This window comes from Ruditapes philippinarum, unplaced genomic scaffold, assembly GCF_026571515.1.
Source record: "Ruditapes philippinarum isolate M1 unplaced genomic scaffold, ASM2657151v2 ctg4256_1_1_1_1, whole genome shotgun sequence".
Taxonomy (NCBI): domain Eukaryota; kingdom Metazoa; phylum Mollusca; class Bivalvia; order Venerida; family Veneridae; genus Ruditapes; species Ruditapes philippinarum.
Window position 1 is genome coordinate 10,871 of NW_026853900.1, and position 25,618 is coordinate 36,488.

At 32.1% G+C, this 25,618-nt stretch overlaps 1 protein-coding gene across 1 annotated transcript in view; it reads right to left on the bottom strand.

Moving 5' to 3' along the window:
- Positions 1–257: 257 nt before the first annotated feature.
- Positions 258–25,618, bottom strand: part of LOC132738303 (venom factor-like) — a 97,197-nt gene continuing 71,836 nt past the window's right edge. The window contains exons 27-41 of the mRNA XM_060725780.1: positions 25,033–25,201; positions 24,492–24,572; positions 22,240–22,414; positions 19,170–19,342; positions 17,232–17,387; positions 15,835–16,025; positions 13,659–13,832; positions 11,674–11,761; positions 11,410–11,490; positions 11,026–11,134; positions 6,739–6,837; positions 5,751–5,861; positions 4,651–4,740; positions 3,063–3,204; positions 258–508 (exon numbers count right to left, since the gene is read on the bottom strand). Coding sequence (XP_060581763.1) covers positions 394–508; positions 3,063–3,204; positions 4,651–4,740; positions 5,751–5,861; positions 6,739–6,837; positions 11,026–11,134; positions 11,410–11,490; positions 11,674–11,761; positions 13,659–13,832; positions 15,835–16,025; positions 17,232–17,387; positions 19,170–19,342; positions 22,240–22,414; positions 24,492–24,572; positions 25,033–25,201 — 1,954 coding nt within the window. The 3' untranslated portion in view covers positions 258–393. The remainder of the gene's footprint in view (positions 509–3,062; positions 3,205–4,650; positions 4,741–5,750; positions 5,862–6,738; positions 6,838–11,025; positions 11,135–11,409; positions 11,491–11,673; positions 11,762–13,658; positions 13,833–15,834; positions 16,026–17,231; positions 17,388–19,169; positions 19,343–22,239; positions 22,415–24,491; positions 24,573–25,032; positions 25,202–25,618) is intronic.

Here is a 25,618-nt window from a genome sequence, read left to right on the forward strand (position 1 = left end):
TATAATATTAAACTGTTACAAATATAGTCGCCGGTTTCTACCGGCGACTAATGAGGGATTGCTGATCCGATTTATATCTATTTACCTCATGTTGTCATGTATTTACTGTGCATGTGTTGAGAAAATAAAGGAATTGTATTGTCCTTTGCGGAGGAATAGGTAATCACTGGTTAGTTATCCGGCTTTCCTGTAATGACAATCAACGATGGTGGAAAATGAGCATGATATATGGCTAATAATAAAGGATAAAAATGTCCTACAATTCTCAATAATATTTATTTGAGAATCTTCTGCAATGTACATGTTTATATCTACCATAGGATACACTATTAGAATTATAAAAACAGTTCATCATTTTTGTCATTTACTAACAGAGAGTCGACTTATAACGCTTTATTTATTTAAACACCCTTTCCTTTCCATCCACCTTCTATAAGCATTTATAACAAGTTTTATCTTTCCTTTTGATTCGATTAATAAGGTGGAACCCATAGCGGAATACAAATACCTACAATAAAAATGATAAATTTGTCAGTGTTATATCTATTCTACAATGAAGAAGGAGGTACATTCAAAATCTTTAAGTCACACTTCGTGGTAAAAATTCAACATTTGTAGATGTTTCTAGAGTACGATACAAATGATATGTGTCGAACTAGCTACGGTCCAATTTATACGTTGGGAAGATTTTGAGATTATTAAAATGTCTGAGCTATGTCCTGATTATTCACAATCAATCGCTGCTGTGGTGTTTTTACGACTGTTTTATTTCCCTATGTTATTTGATAATATTGGTTCGTTTGATATTGCCAAATAAATTGTGGGGAAGAACCTAAGATAGCCCGAACATTTACAACTGTTAAATTTCAAAGGACAAAAAAGCGTGTTTGTGAAACACAAATGCCCCCTTCTCAGATTTTTGTCAGTAAAGTTTTTAAAAGATGTTTACTTATTCACTCAGTTGTGCACAGGAAAATTGGGAACAAAACTGTAAACCAAGTTATATAACTTGACATGTCATGTTTTAATTGTGAAAAAATATTGGTTGGCAAGTCGTTGCTATGACTTGTGATGAAAATGAAAATAAACTAAACTTACCAATCAAATTTCATCAAATATATATATAAATGCAAGACATTGACTTTGAGCCCATTGACCTCTAAACTCCATCTAAACTCTAAGGACAATGTAAGGTATGTTCCTTGTAAATATGCGGTATTTGTAAAAAATACAAAAGTTAAAAAGTGTAAAAAGCCTAATCTATGATAAACACAAGTGACCATGACCTTGTGACTCCCAACACTGAAACATCTAAGGTATGTTTCTTCCAAAAATGAAAAACATCCAAATTTTAAGGACAATCTAAGGTATGTTCCTTGTAAATATGCGGTATTTGTAAAAAAAAACAACAGAAGTAAAAAAGTGTAAAAAGCCTAACCTATGATTAGCACAAGTGACCATGACCTTGTGACTCCCAACACTGAAACATCTAAGGTATGTTTCTTCCAAATATGAAAAACATCCAAACTTTAAATAAAGGCTGTTTAAACAAATGTGTAGCAATCTATATTTGGCACTCCTGATCTTGACCCAATGACCCCTTAACTAAATTCAAAAGAAGACCATTCAATATATCTTCGAACCAAATACGAGAAAAACATCTGTCCATGATTCGGGGCTGTATAAGCAAATTTGAGGAAATCTATTATTGATACCCATGTCTTTGACCCACTGACCCTTAACTCAATCAAATGGAAGAAGTATGTGTTATCTTTCTTACCAAATATTAAAGACAGCTGTAAATCAATAAAAGCTGTATAGGCAAAAGTGTAAAAATCTATTTTTTGGCACTGGTGACCTTGACACAACTGACCCTTACTCAATTTAGATAGAGCATTTTGAGCGAGTTATCTCCCTACCAAATATGAAAGACACCTTTCAATGAAAAAAAGGCTGTATGGGCAAAAATGTAAAAGTCAATTTAAGCACTGTTGACTTCGACCTAACTGACCCCAACTCATTCTAAAGGAAGATTTTTTTGCAAGTTATCTTTCTACTAATACCAAATCTGAACGACATCTGTCAATAGATAAAGGCTGTATGGGCACAAATGTACATTTTAGCACTCGCGACTTTGACCCAACTGACCCCTAACTCCCTGCAAAGGAAGAAGATTTCTTAATTTTATGTTCCTACCATATATAAAAGACATCTGCCAATAGAATATGGTTACACCTGTAAAAGTGTTAACATCCATTTTTGACATTGGTAACCTTGACCTTGACCAAAATGACCCTAACCGAACCCAAAAGAAAAGGACCTCCCTAGGCATGTCTCTATTAAACACGAAATACACCAACTTAAAAATAAAGGCTGTATCTGCAAACATGTTAAAATTTATTTTTTTAAACAAATGACCTTGACCATAACCCAAGTGACCCCTGACTCGCCAAAAAAAAATAGAGGACTATTGAAGGTATCAATCTTCTAAATATGAAAGACATCATAAAATAATTGAAGATATTAAGAGAAATTTAAGATAAATCAACTTGCCGGAATATGTTTACCATTATGCAAGACTTATTTTCAAAGTAAGCGTGGAAATTATGAAGCCATTAGTATAGGCACAGCTTAAGATATATCCAACTTGACGGTTTAGGTTAACCATATCCAATTTTCAAGCGTTAAAAAGGGCAATAACTTGGAAAAATGGAAGCCATAGTTATGTAACTTGCTCAAACCATGTACTTTGTAATGGTAAGTATGTAAATTATAAAGCCATTGGTACAGATTGAACTTAAGAAAACAACAAATTGCCGTTTTAGGTTAATCTCATACGGACAGACGAAGGAACAGCTCAGTTACTATATGCCGGGGGGGGGGGCATAACAACATACGTCTCTCTTATTTGTGTCTTACAATAACATTTGTCGGAAAGTGACGAGAGCTGTCGAACTACTACGAACACATAATGTATACAAATTGGACATGTATTAACAGATAGTATATACAACTTTCATTTTAAACTACTTTTGCTATCTTATAAACTAATTTCAACTTACTCGTCGTCCCCAGCTGCATTTTGTGCTCTAAATCCGTCTTTTGCGATGACAAGGTACTGTTTACCTTTCTCTAACTTTGGAAACGGACAACTTGATTTCCAGTAAAGCACAAGTTCGTCGCCTTGCTTATGTTCAACGGACCCTGCGTGAAAAAAATAAACCAAACAATCAAAATAGCATATTAACATCTTTTGAAATGATTTTGTCATGTCATTGATATATAATGGACGCGAGTATGCCTAGTCGCTGTTTTTTCTAGCCGTTTGTTGTCATGTTGACTTCCGTTTGTACATATGTGCCATAATTGTTACGTATTTACTGAACATGCAATTCGTGTTCCATACCGAACTACATCGCTCTGTCGTTACTTCCGTAATAGTGCATGTTGACGCATTTAAATATCGACAAAATACAACTGCGTGCATTTTTGACACGTGAGACGGTGTTACTTTCTATGGTTATTATGTTCCGATATTTTTAAGTAATAGAAAATTTACTCTGCAAAGGAAATAAACACTGTGACGTGTTTTTTTTCCGAAGACACTAAAAACGTCGTAAAATAACATGTTTCCAGATTTATGCTAATTTGTAAAATGTAATGAGTTTTATAAGATGTAGCAAAATATTGTTGTTACCAAACTTAAATACAGACGACCTGTTAATATAATTTTACATACTGGAAAGTGAGAGACATTGTTAAAAAAAGTGGCAAAGATTGCTAGAACTTTTTACATGATCTTAAAAAAATAGATTGTTAAAATTGTTACTAAGATTGGTTTAAAAGTTTTAAACAATACAAAGAATGCAAATGCGTGAAAATTCTAATTTTCTTTCTCTTTTATATTTATATACAATATTGAGGATATTGAATGAGTGTAAGTTGAATACTGAATTTATAGGACGAGTTGAATAAAAATATATTATGCGAGCCCCTGGAGTTCATTCAGCGAATTCAATGAATTTAGTATTAAACTTTCACGAATTTAATATTCTATTTATCACATACCAAAACTTAAGTTTGTCGGAATTGAAACAGACCCTTTTGTCATTGACGCGCCTGTAGTATTACGCTAACAATAAACGCTTCTTAACGCTATGTTTATATAACGAAAATGACGTCATGTCAAATTTATTATATGCACGGCCGTGCAATACCATTTTTACAGAGTCTTAAAAGCTGCACGGTAGTGTGATAAATAGAAGATTTTGAATGAGTGTAGTTTAATACTAAATTTATTGAACGAGTTGAATAAAATCATATATGTTGTTTTATTCAACGAGTTCAATAAATTTAATATTGAATCTACACGAAAATAATATTCTATTTATCACATATATAAAATAACAGTAAACTGTAAAATAAGTAATTTTTCAATGATAGGCCTTTAGTGTAACGCGCTTTAAATAACGCTATGTTTATATATAGCGCAAATGAAGTCACGTCACAGTGTTATTACACTAGTGTAATACCGTTTTTTCAATAGCTTTATTACACTTCTGCGCTGCGGTTTATGTGATAAAACAATTTATTACATAGTATTTCTTTATTGGAACATAAGGGCAAAAGAGTAAATGATTGCTTACTAACCTGGATGTATGCCAGCGGTAACTTCAGTTAATGCTCTAATATTTTTGGAATTAGGATCGTCCCATACATCTTTAACTTTGACGATATCGGCTGTAAAATGTATGTATAAAAGTATTATCTTCAATTCATCTTCAAAAGTTTTAGACATGTATCACAAAACCTTTAAAGAATTGTATAACATGGAATTACCATTGTCTGACCAGTATTACACTTATTGCAAGTATATAGGACATTATATTTGAAACGTCCATTTTCATTTTATAATCATGAGGTTAATATAAATCATATAAACCGCTGATGCAAATTTATTATTTACTTTTAACAGGAAATTGCAAGAGTATTATAAATTTGTTCTGGTACATAGTATCATGTTATTGTAGTTCATAGATTCGTTATTAATACATTTTATTTGACATATGGACCTATACTGTTTGCTGTATAACCCAGAATGTTTATACTGGATCATATAACATTCCAGAAGTCTTTATAACTTTTACAATTACTATTTATAAACGCATATCTCATTTTATACATCGTTATAGTATATCATAAGTAAATGGCTCAATACTTATATATGAATACATAATAACAAATGGCATGTGGATAAACTAGTAAGGCCAACGCTTATCATTAGCATTATCAGTTGGCATATATATAATTGTATGAACGCTAATACAAATGTAGGCATATTATTGTTATTATAATCATTCATTTTTTATTATAATAATACATTTACTATTTTAATTACATATATAACCCAGTATGAACAAATGTATCAATTCAGATAGTATAGCCTATGTGAGGCTGATGAACTAGTAGACCAATTCATATCAATAAACATTTTATCTATATGACAGTTTATGAAGCTTTTAGTTTCATTCGGTGTTGTATTTTAAGCATGCAAGTTTACAAGAATACAATGTCTGATCTTCTTTGTGCAAGGGCAATGGTCTCAGTTGCTCGATTCGCACTAGCTTTAATGGAAGCCGTATTTGTGGTCAGTACTTTGATGGCAGAAAGCTTACTCACTCGGAGATGAATTAAAAATAATCGCGAATCAAATTCCCATTTTGTAAGTTTATAACTATATCTATACAAACCAAAGTTTGCTTTATTCGGGTTACAAGTATACTGTAGCAACTTGACAGCTGGTTTTCGACCTTTCCTCATCATGTTCAAAATCTCATTATCAACTGAGACTGAGCAGGCACCTTTAACAATATAAAAGATACTCAAATTCTCTCACCTGAATGGCGCTGATAATATAAAACTAAACTATAGCAAATGCTTCTTTGATTTAGTATTATTTGATTTAATAAATAGATTTATGGACAAATATTCACTCACATTTAATCTATGATTTTGAAAAATTGTCAATGTAGAGTACAGTTAGTGCATTTCAAATTTAGCAACAAACAAATCAATAAATAAGCTGACATCAGTCGGGTAACGAACTGCCAGTTAATTGCACTGAATTTTAAAAGTGTGTAATCAGTGAACTTCTAGTGGCGTCAGATTCACAGGTTTATCCAAAAGCATTCCATTTTTCAGTATATGAGGTGTGTTCGAAAAGAATTCCATATTGTGTAAATGGACTTTTGCTTTTGTCATTCCCTCGACTAGAAATGCAGAGGAACATGTATGTCTGGTATGATGTATACATCCAGCGGGGATCTTTTTTAAATTTCGGAGAGAAACTAGTCACTTGGGGCAAGGTTTGGTGAATGGGAAGGTTATTTTACAATTGCAAATAGGGACTTATCGTACCGAAGTCGTAACATGTTTGGCGCCTGTTTTGATTTGAGTTTTCCTTTTTACGTTCAATACAACGCATTTAAAGTACTTTCCAGTCGTTTTTTAAACTGGCTCCTGAAATGAAATACCTACACTAGCTAAAGAAAAAAAACAAAGATGCATAGAAAAACTATTATTTGCTCTCAAGGAGCGATTAGCAATTTAAGGCCTTTTTCTAGCTTTGGTAATTTCTTTAATTTCTAGTATATTTTGGCATCAAATATACACTTTGCATGATTCGGGTCTTTTTTCAAGTTTTACAACTAAATAGAACAAATACACGAGTTTACTTACTTTTAAGACATCTACACTGTTCGTTCTTTGAGTCACATTTGTAATCAATGGCGACACCTTTGCTGGGACCGGTTCCATATATCTTGCGACAATATTTATCTTCAACAGATAATAATAATAATTTAGATATTTAGCTAAAAGTTAAAGTTACATTGTTATATTATACCACATTAGGCTTTAATTTCATTCAGATAATTGTTGTAACAATGAAAAATTTATCTATTTATCAGTAAAAAAAGTCTACTTATAATTAATTGTTATTGAATTATTTCATGTAAAACAACTAAAGGAATAATTTAACATATGAAATCGACGTTAATTATCATTCTGATAGATCAAAGCTCGTGACAATGCATGTTCATAAATATGTTTGTAGGTTTCAGTTAACCTGATTTAATTCTTTCTCCGATTTAACTAGAAATGTGTTCATAGAACAGGTGGCCCCTACACTCCACTATCTACTGACATACAGCAGGTCAATATGACAGTGGGACAGACAACAAGAAATTCTACATGAATCCCCCTACCCGTAAGTGGTAGTGGCAAGAAAACAACATTTTTTTCTGATGCTGACATACTATATTTCCCCAGCAGTAGATGCACAACCACACATGCTGACCATCAGTCCTGTAAACTTTCATGACTAAAGGTCAAATACTTTTTTTAGCTACGCATCACACAATTTGAAAATTGCAAATCTGTACTAAGTCATGGGCTATATGACTAACTTAACTGTATTATTCCACATGCACAACCCAGACATGCTGATCAATATTTATAATAAATTTGTTGATTCTACACATGAAACAACATTTTGAAGCTTTTTTGTGAAGGGCACTTATTTTACAAAATTTTATTAGGAATACACCCACATGTACACAGCAGCAAAGGCCGACCAACATTTCTGTAAAGTTGCATGACTCTAGGCCAACTATTTTTCGGCTAGATGCGACAGAAGTTGAAAATTTTACTAAGTCACTTGCAATTACTTTAATAAAACTGAATTAGTCCACAGGCAAAAACCCATGTGTACAACTGTAATTGTTGATCAACATTTCTGTAAAGTTCCATGACTCCAGATCAAATACTTTTTGAGCTACGCACAACACAAATTAAAAATTGCCAATTTTTACTAATTCAATAACCCTAACAAAACTTAATAAAATCCAATGCGAAACCAAAAGAGCACAACTCCACATACTGATCAACATTTATGTAATTTTTGTTGACTCTAGCTCAAACACTTTTAGAGCTACCTGCGACACAACAGTTGAATGGACGGACGAACGAACAAACGGACGGACGAACAGGGGCAGATCTAAATCTCCCTATAGATGAGTAGCGAATAAACGCATTTGCGAAGTCTAGGTAATTGCACGCCGCATGATTTCCAATTGATATTTAACAAAATGAAATCCAAAAATCGGTACGATAGGTATATGTAAAAATTATCTAATTAACGATTATCATAATTTTATGGTATTAATTATGCTTTGGTACTAAAACGTTGCGACTGAATAATATTGTAAACCGGCCACATGTCACCTGTTTGACACTTACCATCTTGCCAATTCTCATGATCGAAGGAAGTGCACGGTACATGTACAGATTTTGTAATATAATATAATACACGGGTTATAATATTCTGTTATAAACACCCTGGTTTTTCAATTTAAATTACTGATGAAACAGTCGTCTTTTAATTCTTTAAACAGAAAACTTTTCAAATGCATTTGGATAATTGAATTGTTGTCCCTCATATTTTCCTAAATCTGTTAACAATATCAGTTATTATATCAAATCACCTTTTCCGTACTAAGCGTTTTAAGTCATGCCCAAATAACCCTTTTTTCGGGTGACATACTTAGTAACTTGAAATTACGTTTTTTTAGGCACACTTAAATGCACGAAATGGTTAAATTTTAATGCTTGTATAAGAAGGTCAGAATCGAATATACATATTTCAGGGAATTTGCAAATTTGAAGGACATTGATTGTGTAAATGCAGAAATGTTCAAGTTAAGGTATTAGCACCCTAATGCATTACCTCCGCTTTGAAGAGTATTCAAATAGGTTAGAACTACTGTTAACTACATTGAAAATGAGGGCCATGGGTTCAATCCCCAGAAGGGTCAACTTTTTTTTTTCTTTCTTTTTTTTCTTTTAACATTATTTATGTATCTCTTATGTCCCATTTGGAAAGAAAAAAGTGTTTAATTTTGATTTTTTAATTGATATAGGTATTTATTGGCTAAATTATGCTAAATCTAGTAATAAATATGGTACCTGATATTTTCAAAGTGTAATATAATCAAAACAAGACGGTAAAAGTATTTCATATTTTACAAGATCAACCAATATACTTTTTTAAAAATTTAGGGAAACTTTGAAAACAGGCACTCATTTGGGTAAATTTTAAGTATTTTTTAAATTAGGCTCCCTATGTAGAAAAATGGTCAGACACGTGGTAAAAATGGGTGGGGTAGGGTAACATTTTTGAACAGATTTCATAAATTTTAAGTAGAAACCATAATTTTGCTTATTTGGATTGTTAGCTGAATGGTACTATTTGTTTCTTACCAAAAATTAATGGGAAAACATTTTTCATAAGAATGTTATTGCAGATTATTTAAAGGTTCCTACTTTCTAAAAAAGGGCCCTCATAACATCCTAGCTTGAGTTCAGAAAAGTGGTCATAACTTGTTTTCCGTACGGTAAACTTTGTTTAAATTTTGCATACAGGTGTACTTTAAGGTATACATCTGACTTATGATGTCAATTTTTTAGTTCCTGATAGTGCCCATTAGGGTCCTAATACCTTAATTACTTAAATTCCCCATTGCATTTGTTATTTTTGTATGAAGTTAATGTTGAATAGTGATAAAAAATATTATTTCGTTATTGCTTTTTTACCCTTTGCAGAATGCGTATGCGCGGAATAGTAATTCCGTTTCTATGGACATATCGTTTTGTAAAAAAGATCTATATTCGAAAATATTCTTTTTAAAAAGAGCAAAACAGTTTTCTTACTTAAAGCCAAAAACAGTGCTTTGAAATATTAAGAAAACTTACTTACAAGCCTATACTTTAATCACATGTTGAATAAATTGTACAGTGTTAAAATTATTAAGAAAATGATTTATGTGTTAAAGAATCGTATATGAAAAAGAAAACTCATGTTATCTTTTTTCTTTGCAACTTGGAAAGGTATATTGCTTATAACATGATAAAGCCCGTTTATAGACTGCCAATGGATCAAATGTCGTTCATTTTACATATTTAACCCCACAGAAACATCTTCCCAAATAAACTGAAAGAGAAGGACACGTGTCTACTCGAAAATGTACAATCATTGGTCTATTAACCAGGATTGGTAATAAGAAATTTGTCGTATCCTTTATTTTGTAGCAGATGCCGCCATCTTTGTTTGAAAAGATATGATATTTTATAGTAAGAATAATTTTTAATAACGATATTTGGACTCAAAATAGACCAGACGTGTACACAAGCTTGACGGTTTGGACCCAGCTGAAATTGCTTTATCCCTCTCTTATCTTTCCTATTCCCGCAATAATGGTGCATATTATAGAATCTTAAGTACATACAATAAAATATTATATATAAATGTTTTAAAGAACAGACGAATGATAAAAAAATATCAACTGCGTTAACCGTTAAACTTGTGGAACGTTCTTTCTGGATCGGGTTCAAAAGTGGCTTCAATACATTTTTGATATACATTTATACTTTTACTAGAAACAAAGAAAAGATAAAGCGGGAAATGCGTGTCATAATAACATGTACTTTTTAAAATCAACATGTAATTCTTCTTATAATCAATAACCTGAAATAGAAAAAGCAATATTAATACTTATAACAACAACAATTAAACCTATCTCAAGCAAAGATGGGGGCATGTATTATAAAAGGATGTGACACAGTTCTGTTTCCCAGATCTGTAAATGAACAATAACTTAACAAAATAATTCTTAATAACTTACTTATTTTTCTTTTGTAACATAATTATGACAGAAAGATTTACAGAAGAACACCATAAAGTATTGGTTTAATCTATTGTTTCCTCACAAGAAATAACATGAAGTCCCTGGTTGAATTGAAAGCCACAGTGGCGACGGCAAGTAATTTAAAGTAAATGACCTTAAGCACTGGGTCACAAAGACCAATTTCATAAAGTTATACCAAAGTTATACCAAAGGCTTGCGCTGCTAGACACAAAAAAATGCAATTTTTACAAAAAGTCATTTCCGAGAACTTAAAAAATTCTACCTGGATCATAGTAGTCAAACACATCCACCGATACAGGTTGTCGTGACTGTTTGTCGCCTTCAAAATTATCCTCAAGTCGAAACAAAAAGTCATTTCTATGTGATGTCAGCTGTAAACATATAGTGTAAAATTATTGAATAAAAGGTCACATATAATACTGTACTGTATATCACTTTAACAAAAATTCTGTCAGAGAGGTCATGCATTTATTTAAGAGAAGGCAAGTAGCAAACTCCAATTCCCAAGGGGTAGGTGTCACACACAAGCAAAAAAGGCCAAGATAAGAAATTTAATACAACGGAATTAAAAAAAATCAAACAATTGAAAAGCAGATCTACAGTAAGCGAGTCATTTATTAGATAAATATTATTCAATAATACTTACCCTGTTGAGATAAAATACAACCAGTCCGTTTCCGTTTGTTGGCATCTCAAAGTCATCAATATTGTCATTATCTCTCATTATCTGAATCAATATGCAGTATAATTATAATATAAAATATACATAAAACCTTAACATGATGCTTAAACTTAATCATTACTTTTGTACATTTTTATAATAATTGTAACTGTTATTGAGGTTTTATTGAGACAAGTTTTGTTAATTAAAAAAAAACAAAACAAAACAAACAGCAAAATATTGATTTACGTTTTGCATATCTTCTTTTATAACTGTAACGCCAGTTTCCAAGTTGAAATATATCATCGACATACCATGCTGGTTGCCCGGAAGTGCTCTTAAAAAGACAAATGTATACATCAGTCCTAAAGCTTCATATTATAAAAATTGTTCCTGTAATATGAGACAGATTATATAAATGTATAAATGCATGCTAAGATAGCAGTGCGTGAGTTAATCTCCAGTGAGAATTAAAATAAGTCTTGTAGTCAAAGAAAACACTACTCTTATTTCTAATTACAGCCATACACACTTATCACACTTGTGTCTCCTATTTCTAATTAGAGTTATATGCGGTCTGCTTGTGATAAACTCATATACCAAAATTACATTGTGTCAGAAATATTGCTGATTATTTTTAAACATTGGCTTTATATACAGCATTAATATAGTTAACATTGATTTAAACTGAAAAATAAAAATGGATCTTAGTGACGTTCCACCACCAGTAATGAATTGGCGGGATCAAATTTAATTGAAAATTGGCAAACATTAAAATTAAACGTTGACCTTGTATTTTATGGACCACTAAGATTTTAATCAGAGAAAGAAAACGTGTCATAATTCGTGACGACGACAGAGAAGTGTACCGAACTTGTGACCTTAGTGCAAATGATACCAAAAAGCTTAACACCTGTTATGGAAAGTTCAAAGATCACGTGCAACCAAACTAAATCCGATATTTGAAAGATAGCAGTTCATGAACGAAACACAAGGAAGTGACTCAATTGACGCGTTCGTGGCGAGGTAAAGAAACGAAACCACATATTGCCAATTTACGGACAAAAATGCAAACATTTGTGACAAAATTGTATTTGGATGTAATAGTTCCAAAGGCCTCTGATTGCAATTTACATCATAAACACAAAAATCAAGTCAAAACACAAAACGTCTAAGTCCTCTTCAAGCAAATGACCAGTTCGTTTAATGAGCACCAAGAATGGTTACTTCAAAAGTGAGAAAGGTCATACAATGTACAGACACAAAATGTCACAATTTGCTGCCGCAAAAGAAAACTTCCCACAAAATAATGAACCTTCTATAAACTCAAAACCGCTTGCTAGCATAACTTGTGGTTATGTTACACTGTCTGGGAGAATTGTAAAGCCTAGTATTCGTTATCAGAATGATACTTGATACTTGATTCGTGTGGGGGTTGCGTTCATCGAACGCCGCCTTTCCTTGTTGATCTTGTTTATCATATTTAATCAGAAGTAAACTGACTGATAATTATATCTGATAAGCGATCGTTGTGTAAAAAACTAGATTATTTTGTAATGATAGCTTTAAATTACATTTATATGAAATAACTGTTAAATAATTTCAAATAAAATGTTTCAATAATATTATCAATGTTTATAACGTCCGTTTATTAAGATATACAATCAAATTATTTTTATTTAAAGCAGGGAGATGTAATATATGACTGTTAAATATATAATTGTATACATGCACATGCTTAGAAAGTAGTGCAACAGTAGAAATCGTAAATATACGATACAATAAATGCCAAGTGACGCTAAGTAATGTCCGTTTTCTAAAATATAGATACAAATATTTGCATAATAAGTATCACTTTTGCATGTAAGAATCAGTTACATTTTCTTGATATTGCATGTTTTAAGTAACCATCCGAACATCAGGTGTTCGTAAAAGTCAAGAAGAGGAAATCGCAAAAGTACCCCGATAAGCTTCAAGGCTAATTTTGATAAGGCTATTCAATAAAAGAAGTGGCATTACCTACCCAATGACCATACCTACTGGCTCCGGCTTGATCAGAGTTCAGCATTTAATCATGAAAATTACGCATTTTTTAATATATAAATCCGCAGATGTATTCAAGCAGTGATAATCATGGCATTTCAATATTACACAGTTGTGCCAAACCGGGCAATATTTTTCAATTCACTCAAAACTTGAACATATTTTTTTGTGATTTAGAACAGATGTCTCACCTTACATTGAATCGAATACACTTCATGTTTTCAACAATATCGGCTGCTTGAGCTTGCCTCTTTTTCCTCCCAAGGTTTGACGATATATTAACATCAACAGGAGCCTCTGTTGTCAGCAAATCATAATCAGGAACTGCAGGGTTAGCATTGCACTTGCCGCACACGTCACAATCCCTTAAATGTAAAATATGTTTTAATTTAAGATAAACTTAAGTCTATAAATCAGTCCAATCAATATCACTAATTTAAACCCCTTTCTCTGTAAGTGTTGTAGATTGAAACTAGCATGTCTTGATACATGTCCGAATTTTCCGCGTAACCCATGACTTTATTTGTACCCTTAAACTATATTTTGTATATTTTGACTCCGTTGAAAAAATCTTCTTACCATTTTACACAACTCGAAGGTACATATATCTGTATATTATCATAATGTAATATTAAAAAAAACAGACATTTGCTTCCGTCAAATAAAAAATCGTATTTTAGCTTTAAGTAATTAAGTACTATGTTCTCCAGAAATTTTTCAGAAAATAAGAAATGATAAAACACGGCCTATGGACAGTTCACAGGCGGATAGACGTCAGTGAGGGTGTAAAAGAATAAATCACAGATGGAGAGAAGTGGGGGATCTACACGGCATGGGATCACAGACGGTGTAATTGATCAACGAGGAATGGATGCAACAGAATATAAAAGAATGGAGCATGAAAAAAGTTTATAAACAGAAGTATCACATACAGAGAAAAGTGAGAGAGGGGCAAAAGAATATATTACAGACGCAGAGAAGTAAAGAAGGGATGCTAAAGATAAAGGGCGAAGGTTGTGTACCATAGAAGTTATCAAAAGATTTTTTATGACAATAATACACAGGACAAGAGATACAAAAATGCTTAATACACAAACATAGATATGTAAATCATTTAAATGTTAAGAAAATACACAGAGGCGAAGAAGGATGTATGTCGTCCTAGACGGGGGATGACAGTTAGATAACAGATGACCTCACACGAGGTAATAAAAATAAAAGAAACAGGTAAAATGGAAAACATTTAATGTTTCTGTACTGCAAAAAACGACCGGGATAGCCTTTTAATGATTATATCTCAAATGCATTTAGTGTTTTCAAATGCAAAGGGAGTTACCCTGTCAAATAGAATACGTATATACTTATCAATAGGACTTGAATGCAAACGTAAATGCTAAACTTTAATGCAGTTTATTAAGTTCGAACGGGCAAAGTAAGACCGACAAACCTGATTTAGGAATTATATTTCCATATCGCGTTAACGGATATAGGATGGTGCCGATGTTGAAAAATTAATCAATGGACTCACAGAAGACACAGTATTTCAGAATTATCGTTTAACCCTTTCGCTGCCAGAGGGTTATTGTTTTATTGATTACGTATTTGCCAGAGGGTTTTCTAAGAAATTACTATATTATTAATTAATATAATTATTATTATTTGTTATTAGTATTATAATAATTATATGTTTCCAAATCTGTGAGTAAAATAATAATTATTGTCGATGGTATAATTTTCTTTATATTTATTATTATTTTTATTATTATTATAATTGATTTATTATTATTACTACTATTATTATAGAAACGGCTAAAGCCGTCCATATGGCAAATATGCCGAAAATAACAGGGACGGCATAAGCCGTCCCTATGGCAGTGAAAGGGTTAATCTAATGATTTTGAGAATTTCGCAAAGTCCGGAAAAAAATTGACGAAAAGCATTCCAATCAAAATACAAATTTATTTTTAAACCTGTTTGAAACTGAGATGATCACCAGTAAGAGATATTTTAACTCCGTTTGGTAAAAACAAGCAACACGCTTTTGACTATCAATTTTAATTTGTTGAACAATTGATTGTGTATCAAACCATTAATATTGGACGGCAACAAATAGGTTTATCATAAAATAATGGAATAACGTAATTGGTAGTATAGAATCTAAATGATATGCCAAAACGATTTATTTATTATATAGTTAGTAATTATAAAAAGAAAAAAACCCAAGAAATATCAAGAATGAAGCGGAAAATACATAAATGCAGTTGTGAAGTTACCGGTCGTTAATTATTATGCGAAATTTTGTTTTGAAATCTGTAACTTAACCGCCGATAATTTATAAACTATGTTAATAAAAGTCCAAAGCCTCACCCGAGTTTGGCAATATTTCGATCATTTGGAAGCTTGTACACATCGCCAACATCAATGTCTGATATATCAAACGGACAAATTTCGTCGTCCTCTGCAGGTCGGTTATAACGAAGTTCGATTCTCATTCTTCCACTTCCAGATTTCCCAGTTACCAAAAGTCCAAGCTTACTGTCACCTCTTTCAACTGGCAACTTTTATAAGATTAAACATTGCTCTAACTAATAATTCTTTTTATGTAATAAAAAGGCACTAATCATGAAATAATTGATAAGAGTAATACAACGGGACAAATAACTCCATTAAGGGCTAAACACCTTGCAAAATATATTATAAATAATTACTTTTTATGGCCTTATTTAGAACAGATTTAAAAAAAGTAAGCCTGCTACAAATATTCATGAGCAACATAAGACTTAAAAAGAGTACAAATTATTCAGTGACTGTTGTAAAGCAGAAATTTCGCACACGCGTAACCCGTTTTTAGCAGAAATTGATCAATCCTTCAATTTACATTTCATTAATCAATATTTCATTATTTTCATGAAGAGAATATGAAGCATATAAACCATATTTACATCTAATGAATTAAACTATTTTTAATTAAGGACTGTATATCAACAGCGTATTTTGACCACCATAATCAAGCTGTATTTATATACACACACGTGCAATGGACAAGGTCATTTAAGTAAATGTAGTACAATGAATGTCGTATTAAACGTAGGATTCTTGATTGTCGCATTATTCATACTTTGACATCCTAGTCAAATCATTTATTCGTGACACAGGCCACTGGCCCTTGACACATAAATGTAAAATACAAAAACATTTGGTGTGTACAACATAATTACCTTAAATTTAAGATAAGTAAGTACATATTGTTAACATACTACATGTATATTGTTAAATAGAAAAAATATCAGTAAGAGGCCAACAGTATTTTGTTATATAAATTCTATCTATACTATCTATATTATTGTCTTAAATGTACGAAGTATATTTATTGTAATAATACTACGGAATAACAATATGCATAATGATATTAATGTTACACAAAAATATATATTACTTAAAACGTTGTTAACATATTAGCTAGTAGTCAACAAAATGTTATAAGAATTCCATTTAATTTTCTTTCTTTCTAGTGAGTAAAAAGCTGTGTGTTTTACTAAAATATAATTTCAAGTACTTAACAATATACGTAATTTTATTAAAAATGTAACAAGAAAATACCTTTTTGGAATGTATAAATTTTGTAAATCTTGCATTACCCGACATTTAAACATCAAGTAAAATGAATGTTTTATGTAGGAGCTTCAGTGATGGATTGAATTAATCGGTCTTTCTCTTGATACTCTTAAAAGACGGAGGCGAACTTTTCATTTTCAAAATCATACCTTGTCACCAATTTTCTGTAGTTTAAATCTTTCATTTTTTACAGATAACTCGTATCCGTGCCAATCATTTGCAGTAAACGCCACTTTCAGGTCTACATCCGGTGAGAATGTTCTGATGCTGTACTGGGAAAGTGCTTGCAGACCAACAACAGTGTCCTTTCAAATTAAAATGATAAAGATAAGTGTATGTTGAATAAACTTGTCTACTTGTTAACCAATAGCTTTAACATCATGTTAACCTTAAATACATCATAGCATATAATATATGTTACTTTATGGAAATTATAGAATACTAAAGTGCACACAAAAAATTGTGTACACAGTCAACAAGATCTGTAAACATCGCACTTTGGAGTCAAACTTTGACCCATTAGTGCGTTACTCAGGTGCATATGTATTTTGAACATCTCACGAACGACCGCACTTTGGGGCCATAAAAATTGAAACTATAAAAATGAATTTTTGTATTATTTTAAAATTATATCTTGTAGTTAATACCAATATAAACCTTAAATAATGAACGAAATAGGTAAAATGTATTAAGTCGGATAACAATACTGACAATTATTAATTTCATTTTGCTATATCTAAGGGCTGCAAATTGCATAAATTATAATTTTGATATTCAATTATTGTCTCATGGTTAGAAGCCTTAAAGAAAGATATATAAATCTGTCTGTATTGTAATATTGGTAGTAATAATACACTAGATAACATTTTAATTAAGCTGTACCCATGAACTATGAATGCGAAAATTGTGAAATAGGGTTGAAATAAAGTTACAGCTGTAGCTGAAACTTCACTATAAAAATGTTACTTCTAAGTTTATTGTAACAGTCATCGAAACAAAAATTGCAAAGTAAGAAAATAGGAAGTAATAAGACCATTTAACTGCATTTTATTACTTCCCGATTATATTCAAAATGGGGTTCAAAACTTTTTAAGTAAATGTTTGAGAGAACAAAATATTCTTCATGGCATCTGTTTATTTTTAATACTTTCACAATTTAAATACTAGTTTGTTTAACAGTCAAAATTAGAGATATTTAAAGTGGTTACAATCATAAAACATTCACCACTTAAGCAAGAAATATACTTTTCTTTTATTACTGCTACATCACAATTTAAATGACATTTTGGTATGATTTCACAGTGATTTATCCAAGTATCAGCCATCTTCAGCTTCACCTTAAATATGTATAGGTTGCGGATTAAATATTAGTCAATACTTAATATGTAAGCAGAACTCAGCTGACACATTCAGAACTCTGGAACCGAAAGTGCATTGATATGTAGCATAGTTTCGCACTTTTGGGTCTGTTTCTCAATTTTGACTCCATAGTTTGCGTGGTGCAAGTCACCGCACTTCGGGTCCAACCCAAAAGGAGGTATGGCCCAAAAGTGCGGTGCTATATAGCTTAATGGGTGGAGCTGAGAAATAGTATTCGGAATATCTCGGACCCTAGTCTAGATCAGGATGTACAGTTGTCTAAACCTATAATAACAAAGGAGGTCCACGCAGGTAGCAAAAAAGTGTCTAAAAACTTAGAATTTGAAAATCTTACATAAATCAACTAGGGCATTTAAAAAAACGAAAACAAATTACATAGTACAGAAATATACTGAAAACGAAATGGAAAACCGTGCCATTCATAGTCAAATTTATATTAAAATTTTAGCGGTTTTCATTTTATGTCATTTCCCACAATTTAAAGGATTATTTTGTAGAAAAAAATGTTATGATTTGAAATTATGCAGACAAGTTATTGTTATAAAGCTTCATCAAATAATATATAGACCTCGAGAAAAATATTTCAAGCCCACAAACTTCGGTGGAGTTCCTTTATATTTCATAAAAATAAGTTCTGTTTAATTTCTGTTGCATTTGCATAACTCTCGGCGTTTCAAGTTTACCCTTTCTGATGAAATTGCAAATACCTGTGTACTTTTAAAGACACCTCGTGCATCCTGTTGTGATGTCAGCCATCGTACAATGTGTCCTGCTTTCGCTATGTCATTTAACTTCAACATGGCCAAAAGAGCGTAAGCCGTCGTTTCAACAGCATAAGCATCTACCGCAGTGTTCACTTGTCTTGCCCAGTAAATTTTTTCTGCGATTATAAAGGTATAGTTTGTTACAAATAGCATACAATCACCCAGCCAAAATACAAATGTCATATAATTATTTGTTCTTTGTTCTTTTCTTTTATAACTAACGATCGCTATAATTGAAAATTTGTTTCACCATTCTTATGAGAGCTCCAGTTTAGAAAAAATGTAGACCATTGAAACATTCAACAGGTCAATTTTGTAGATGACCAATGCATCTGTTCAAAGTCAAGGCAATCTTGCTCTTATTTTTCAAGGACACATTAATGAATTAATCTTTCATTTAACAAATTATTAATGAAGACAAATTTTGTTGATTATCTAGTTATTAAAATGTTTCATTAGAAGAAGTACTAGTTGTAATCATTTTATCATTTCAGTCGTTGGGTCACGTTAAGGATGCATTATGCAAATAAATTATTTATATATTTGTTCGTCATAAATGTTACATTTCCGTGGCTTTTTTATTTTTTAGATTGAAAAGTTCTTAAGCGAGTTTGGCAAAGGACAATTTATAGGTGCTATAAACGAAATTTTTATGGGTTTATAACAAAACCACTTTGACGGTTTCTGTCGATGTCTAGTGTCCTACAAATCAAACATATCTAATTATTTACCACTTTATTTACCACAAGCCAGACTACTAAATAAGTGAATAATACATTGTTTAATGAGAGTCTGTAGGGTGTTTCTTTTCATATCTAAATTCCATTTTTAAATCGCACTTTGATAAATTTTAAATCTGTAGTGTAACGCCCAGATCTGAATGACTCATTATGTATAGGTTAGAGTGCATATTGGGTGTTCTTCGTAAATAAGAAAGCTAAAAAGGAGCGGAGCTTGCGAAGCGACTGTAGCTTTCTTATTTACGAAGAACATCCAATATGCACTCTAACCGACTTAGTGCTCCGCCCATTTTTTTCCGCCCAACACACTGCGTGACGTCACACGATAGCCTAAATGTGTATAACCATATTTGGAAGAGGTAGCGGTACACATTTTCTGGTCACGTGTTTTGCATAGCTAATTCCCGCATTCTGTCCAGGTAAATCAGACAATATCACGGTGCATATCCATATCGGTACCCTCTTTGCGAAATATTCTCAAACGGTACCCTCTTTGAACATGCACAGGTCATTCTCTGCAAAAAACAAACCAGCGATGGATAACAATGCAGTAAAGTTTCATTGTAATAAGGAAAGGAGGTATTACACCTAGAGAAAGATGTAAACCACGGAGCACTAGAATGTTTTATTTATGTGCTGAATTGTCAAGTGCCCGATTTTCATGTACTGCAACTTCACAATAAGCTACAAAAAGTCGACATGTTTTGCCTCGCCCGTCACCTCGACATATTTTTCGGGCTGAAATGAACCTGTGGCTTGATTATATATGCATCATACATATTTATTATGTTCATATACATGTCATCTTCGGATAAATGGCAGTATATTGTCAAAAATAAATGTAACATTCATAAAAATACCCTACTTTCGGTTTTGCAGCGACACGGGCTGTAATATTTACATAAAAAGTAAGAACTATTACATACATACTTTGTTAGAATAAAGTGAAATTTTTATTTGGAAATTATAAAATGATACTGGTTCCGTAAGTAATAAAACATTTTTTTACTGTTCTTTTGCCTGTTTTCATTTCAACGAACCTCTTTTTTTAATTATATGCTGTAGTGACGATATACATGTGCGTGTACGGAAAAACATGATGCATAAATATTGATTAGTAGGAGGAAACTTCAAGATCTCTGCACATGCGTATATTTCACTTTAGCGCTCTTCGAAACTTAGCTCCGCCCACTTGCGTTTTATAATATAAAACGTTCAGTTTATATAAAATCTGTTCTATTAAGATATGAAACCTGAAAATTTGAAAAATCCTCGTCGGTGATTGGCTTAAAAAAATTGGCGAGCACTAAGAATAAGTAAGCGCAATATCAAGTTTAAACGTCATAGATATGTTTTATTTAGTAATTAGTAATTCTATAAAACACTTGTTTAATCAATGTTTTTAATAATTTCACAATTCTTAAACCAATAAGTAAAGCAATATATATTAATGTCAACTGCATATTTAGCATAATTTAACCTGAGTGAGTGCGTATATCTAGAATCAAAAACGACACTGGCGAATGTAATATTTTGCTTACTTTTTATAGAGATCTTAACTTTTATTTACCTTTAATTCATAACAGCAAATATGCGTTTCCGGACAGTTAACAATTATGTTTACTATCTAGTTTGTCTATCGGTACAATCCCCGCTTATGTGATGACATGATGACATGAGCATCAATTAAATGCTAAAATTGGAATATCTAATAATTCGTTTTGACAAAGAATTCAATGGAAAGTTTGTCAAATTGTTTGAACATCGCAAATAGGTGGTTATTTGATTAATAGCTACTTAGATGAAGAACATTGCTGACGCCATATACTTGATCATAAGTTTCCACTATAAACTGTACCCATTAATCACTGAAAAACTCAAAACGCCCTTTGAAAGTAAGAATACATGTAAAATTATTACTATATTCAACGTAAAAATCGTTTGATTTAGAAAAAAAATGCCACATCGACTGTGTTATATTTTTCTTGTCTTTCAGGAACATTAACTCCAGTATGTGCTGGAGATTTAATCTCTGTTAAGGTCGGTGTTAGTGAGGACGAATGATGTTGCAATTCAACAAAGTCTCCCATAGATAAACTCTGCAGATTTCATATTATATTGTTGTCCTCATTTTTTTGACAATATCATCAAAGAGTGTTAAATTCCAGGGTTTTACTATTCAGAATTGATCAATTTGAAAGTATTCTTTAGATATGGTTGTATGATTCAACAAGACATAATTTTAAAAACGACAAGAAAATAGCCTTACTTACTTCCCCTTGACTTTTCAATTGAGACTAACAAATTCTTGAAAGTCAACGTATGTTTGCTATTAGCCAAAGCAAGGGCATAAGTAGTTATTGCAAGATCAAACGGTCTGTTTCTAAGCCATGTTTTATCCAAACCTTCCAAGTAGTTTGTTGCAAGACCAATAGTGTGATGTAAGCTCTGAAAGAAATATAAGATTTTAATCCAATATGTACTTCGAAAGGACCAGTAAATTTCAGACCATTCAAAAGTATTAAAACTGACTCAGATGTTCTTTGCCGTATATGATGACAATAGAGTCAAGCTTACGGATGCGTGTGAACAATCACATACTTTCAAATTTTCTCCCTAATAATCAATGCGAATACGATACAACGGATAGAAAATACCGTATTATGTTTTGGACAAATACGCCTCCATATAAGGAAGTGCCGAACTATATTTTTGCTAGTTCCCACCTTGAGTATGGGTTACGTAGTGCATGTATTTGGAAATCGGAGTCGAAACAAGTTAAGTGTACTTCTCGGGGAGCCTTTTTTATATAAAGCTGTAAAATATTCAAACAAGCATATCGACAGTTTACCGAGGTTTATTTAATCTAAGCATAGAATGTCTCATCTTTTCACAAATTTTAAAATCTAGCGAACTTCCGACTAATTTGATCTACTATCCATTGCATCTGTTATGTATATACCGGCAGTTATTATGAATTGACCACTCAACCCGTAGAAGGATTTGTTTCTGCCAGTGACAGTGAATAAATTGTGTACACTAGAAATAGAGTGTTATACATCTCATTGCTAAGCGTTCTCCTTTATGCAATAGTTGATATTGATGAAAGTTTATATGCAGAATTAAAAGATTACCATTTCGATCGATTTTCGGTCCTGCGAGATATCAATATGTGTATGTTGATCATAGCAAATTACAACGTTAATAGCATAATATTTGCTAACCATTAAATGCATGTTGAGATATATACAACTGCTTTGGAGTGGAAGTTTGCAGGCATTTGAATACAAAATTACTGTCAAAAAACAATTCTTATAATAATAATGACGAAGAAAATAAATGAAAAAAACGAAAGAAAAAGGACACTGGTGTTCATATGATTCAAATGTCTGCCGGTCAATCCTGAGGTCCATATGTCCGAGATTTTCCTGCGTCAAGATCTTGATTCCTTTATATGACACCAACACTAGCTAGTTCTAGGTCAAAAACTAAAAGAAGGTTCAAAATAGGTTAAGCCATTCATCACAATCGAGCTTAAAAAATATGATTAAAAATAACTAAAGGAATTCACATTCACAATCACAACTTTTGGAAAAAAATGAGTTTACACAGGTTAACAAATATTGAATTACACCAGGAAAAAAACACTCTTAGAGTAGATTGACGTTCATTAAAAATAAAAAAATAAAAGCTTTCCCAAAAAGCTTTTCAATCACAATTCAAAGAAAAAAATTGTAACAGAAATATTCAATCTGTTTGCGATGAATTTATTAATTTTTATTAACATCAATTTTGGTCATGTGAACTAAAATTATTTATATGATTATAACAAGAGCGATCAGTAATCACATGTGTCGCCTCATGATGGCCAATTTCATGTTGGGACAAATTTTGTGACAGACGGACAGACAGACGGACAGTGCACAACTAGACTTTGTACTGATCATTCCTGTACAGTTTGGATAAAATTGCACTAGTAGTTTATGAGGAGTAGTCCGGACAAGCTTTTGTGTATCTGGCAACACACAGAAAAAAAACACCTTTTTATCAAAGGGCCATAACTCGGCCAAAAAACATTCAACCGAAAACCTCGTGCAATATGCGCAAGGACTTGAGCCAGAGATCAATCCTGTAAAGTTTCATTGAAATTGCATTAGTGGTATAAGAGAAGTAGTCCGGACAAACTTTAAAATCAAAAATTATTAAAGGGCCATAACTCTGACAAAAATCATTGAACCGGAAAATGCTGACAATATGCACAACTAGACTTAGTACTGATCATTCCTGTAAAGTTTGGATGAAATTGCACCAGTAGTTTATGAGGAGTAGTCCGGACAAGTTTTGTGATGGACGGACGGACAGACGAAAAGATAGACAGACAGACGGACAGACGGACGGACAGACGACGGAGAAGTGATCCCTATATGTCGCCACTACTCCGTAGAGGCGACACAAAAACGATGATCAGGATGCTGATGACGATGATGATGATGATAAAAATGATGTAACTTAATGTTTAACATACCGACTGCATATAATTACATTCCAAAAGACTTATCAAAACAAATGCAGTGAGAGAAGGTGTACTGCCCGCTTTTGTAGCTCCCTGAAAATATAACAAAAGTTAACGTGACATATGTTTCCAGAAATCTTTGTTAAACTTATGACTATATAACATTGTAAAATTCTCGCTATTGCCCAAATAGATGTCCAAAAAGCACTTAGACTTAAATTACACCATTTTAATTGGAAAACCACCGGGTGAGGTTTTCTTTTCAGTTTCTTTGTAACTTTAAATTAATCAAGCCTGTATTTTTGGCTATGTAGAGGCTATCCCATTCACACACATATAACATTTCTATCAATACCATGTAAAAAGCTAGTTATAAACCATTGTTCAGAGCGTTTTTAAAATCAAAGGTTTGATCAATTAAATATTTTAAAAAGAAAACCCATAAACCCATGTTATTGTCAACAACGAAAACGTTAGTGTCAATTTTCGTAACGAAATACATGTAGCATGAACTAAGTGTACTGAAGAAATGTATAAACTAAAAATTATTAACCTTTAACCAAGCACCATTATTTGTGTCCTGTATCTCCCTAAACTCCCCGTTTCTGTTCATGTGATTTTTCAAAAAGTCTAAGGTCGGATAAATGTCAATTCTCACATCAAGCAGATCATCGATGACAGTATTTGCATGACAGAATACTTTAGCTACAAAGGCTGTTAACCTATTTGAATGAAAAACATTGTTATATAAATGTTATACCGGCAATGAATATCAGTCCTGTTCGTTTAGTATTAAACCTTACAACTTGGCAAACCCATCAATAATGTATCAAAGTTTCATAATTCTAAAGCAGATATGAAACCGAATAGCATCTATAATGTTTAAACCAAACATTAGCAACAAACTATAGGCTACATTTTTTCAGAAAACTAAGTCTCTCTCTATATATATTTTCAGAAATTAACCTATATAAGTACTCTTTACATAAATTTTTTCACGGTAGATATATACAGGTAAATAAATATTTGTGAGTATTAAAAGTCACAGTTGACGTATCCGTTTAACTTTTTACTTATTTGTTTACAGTAGATTTACCTTTACTGTGTCTAAATTTAAATGATATGTCTTCCACTAAAAT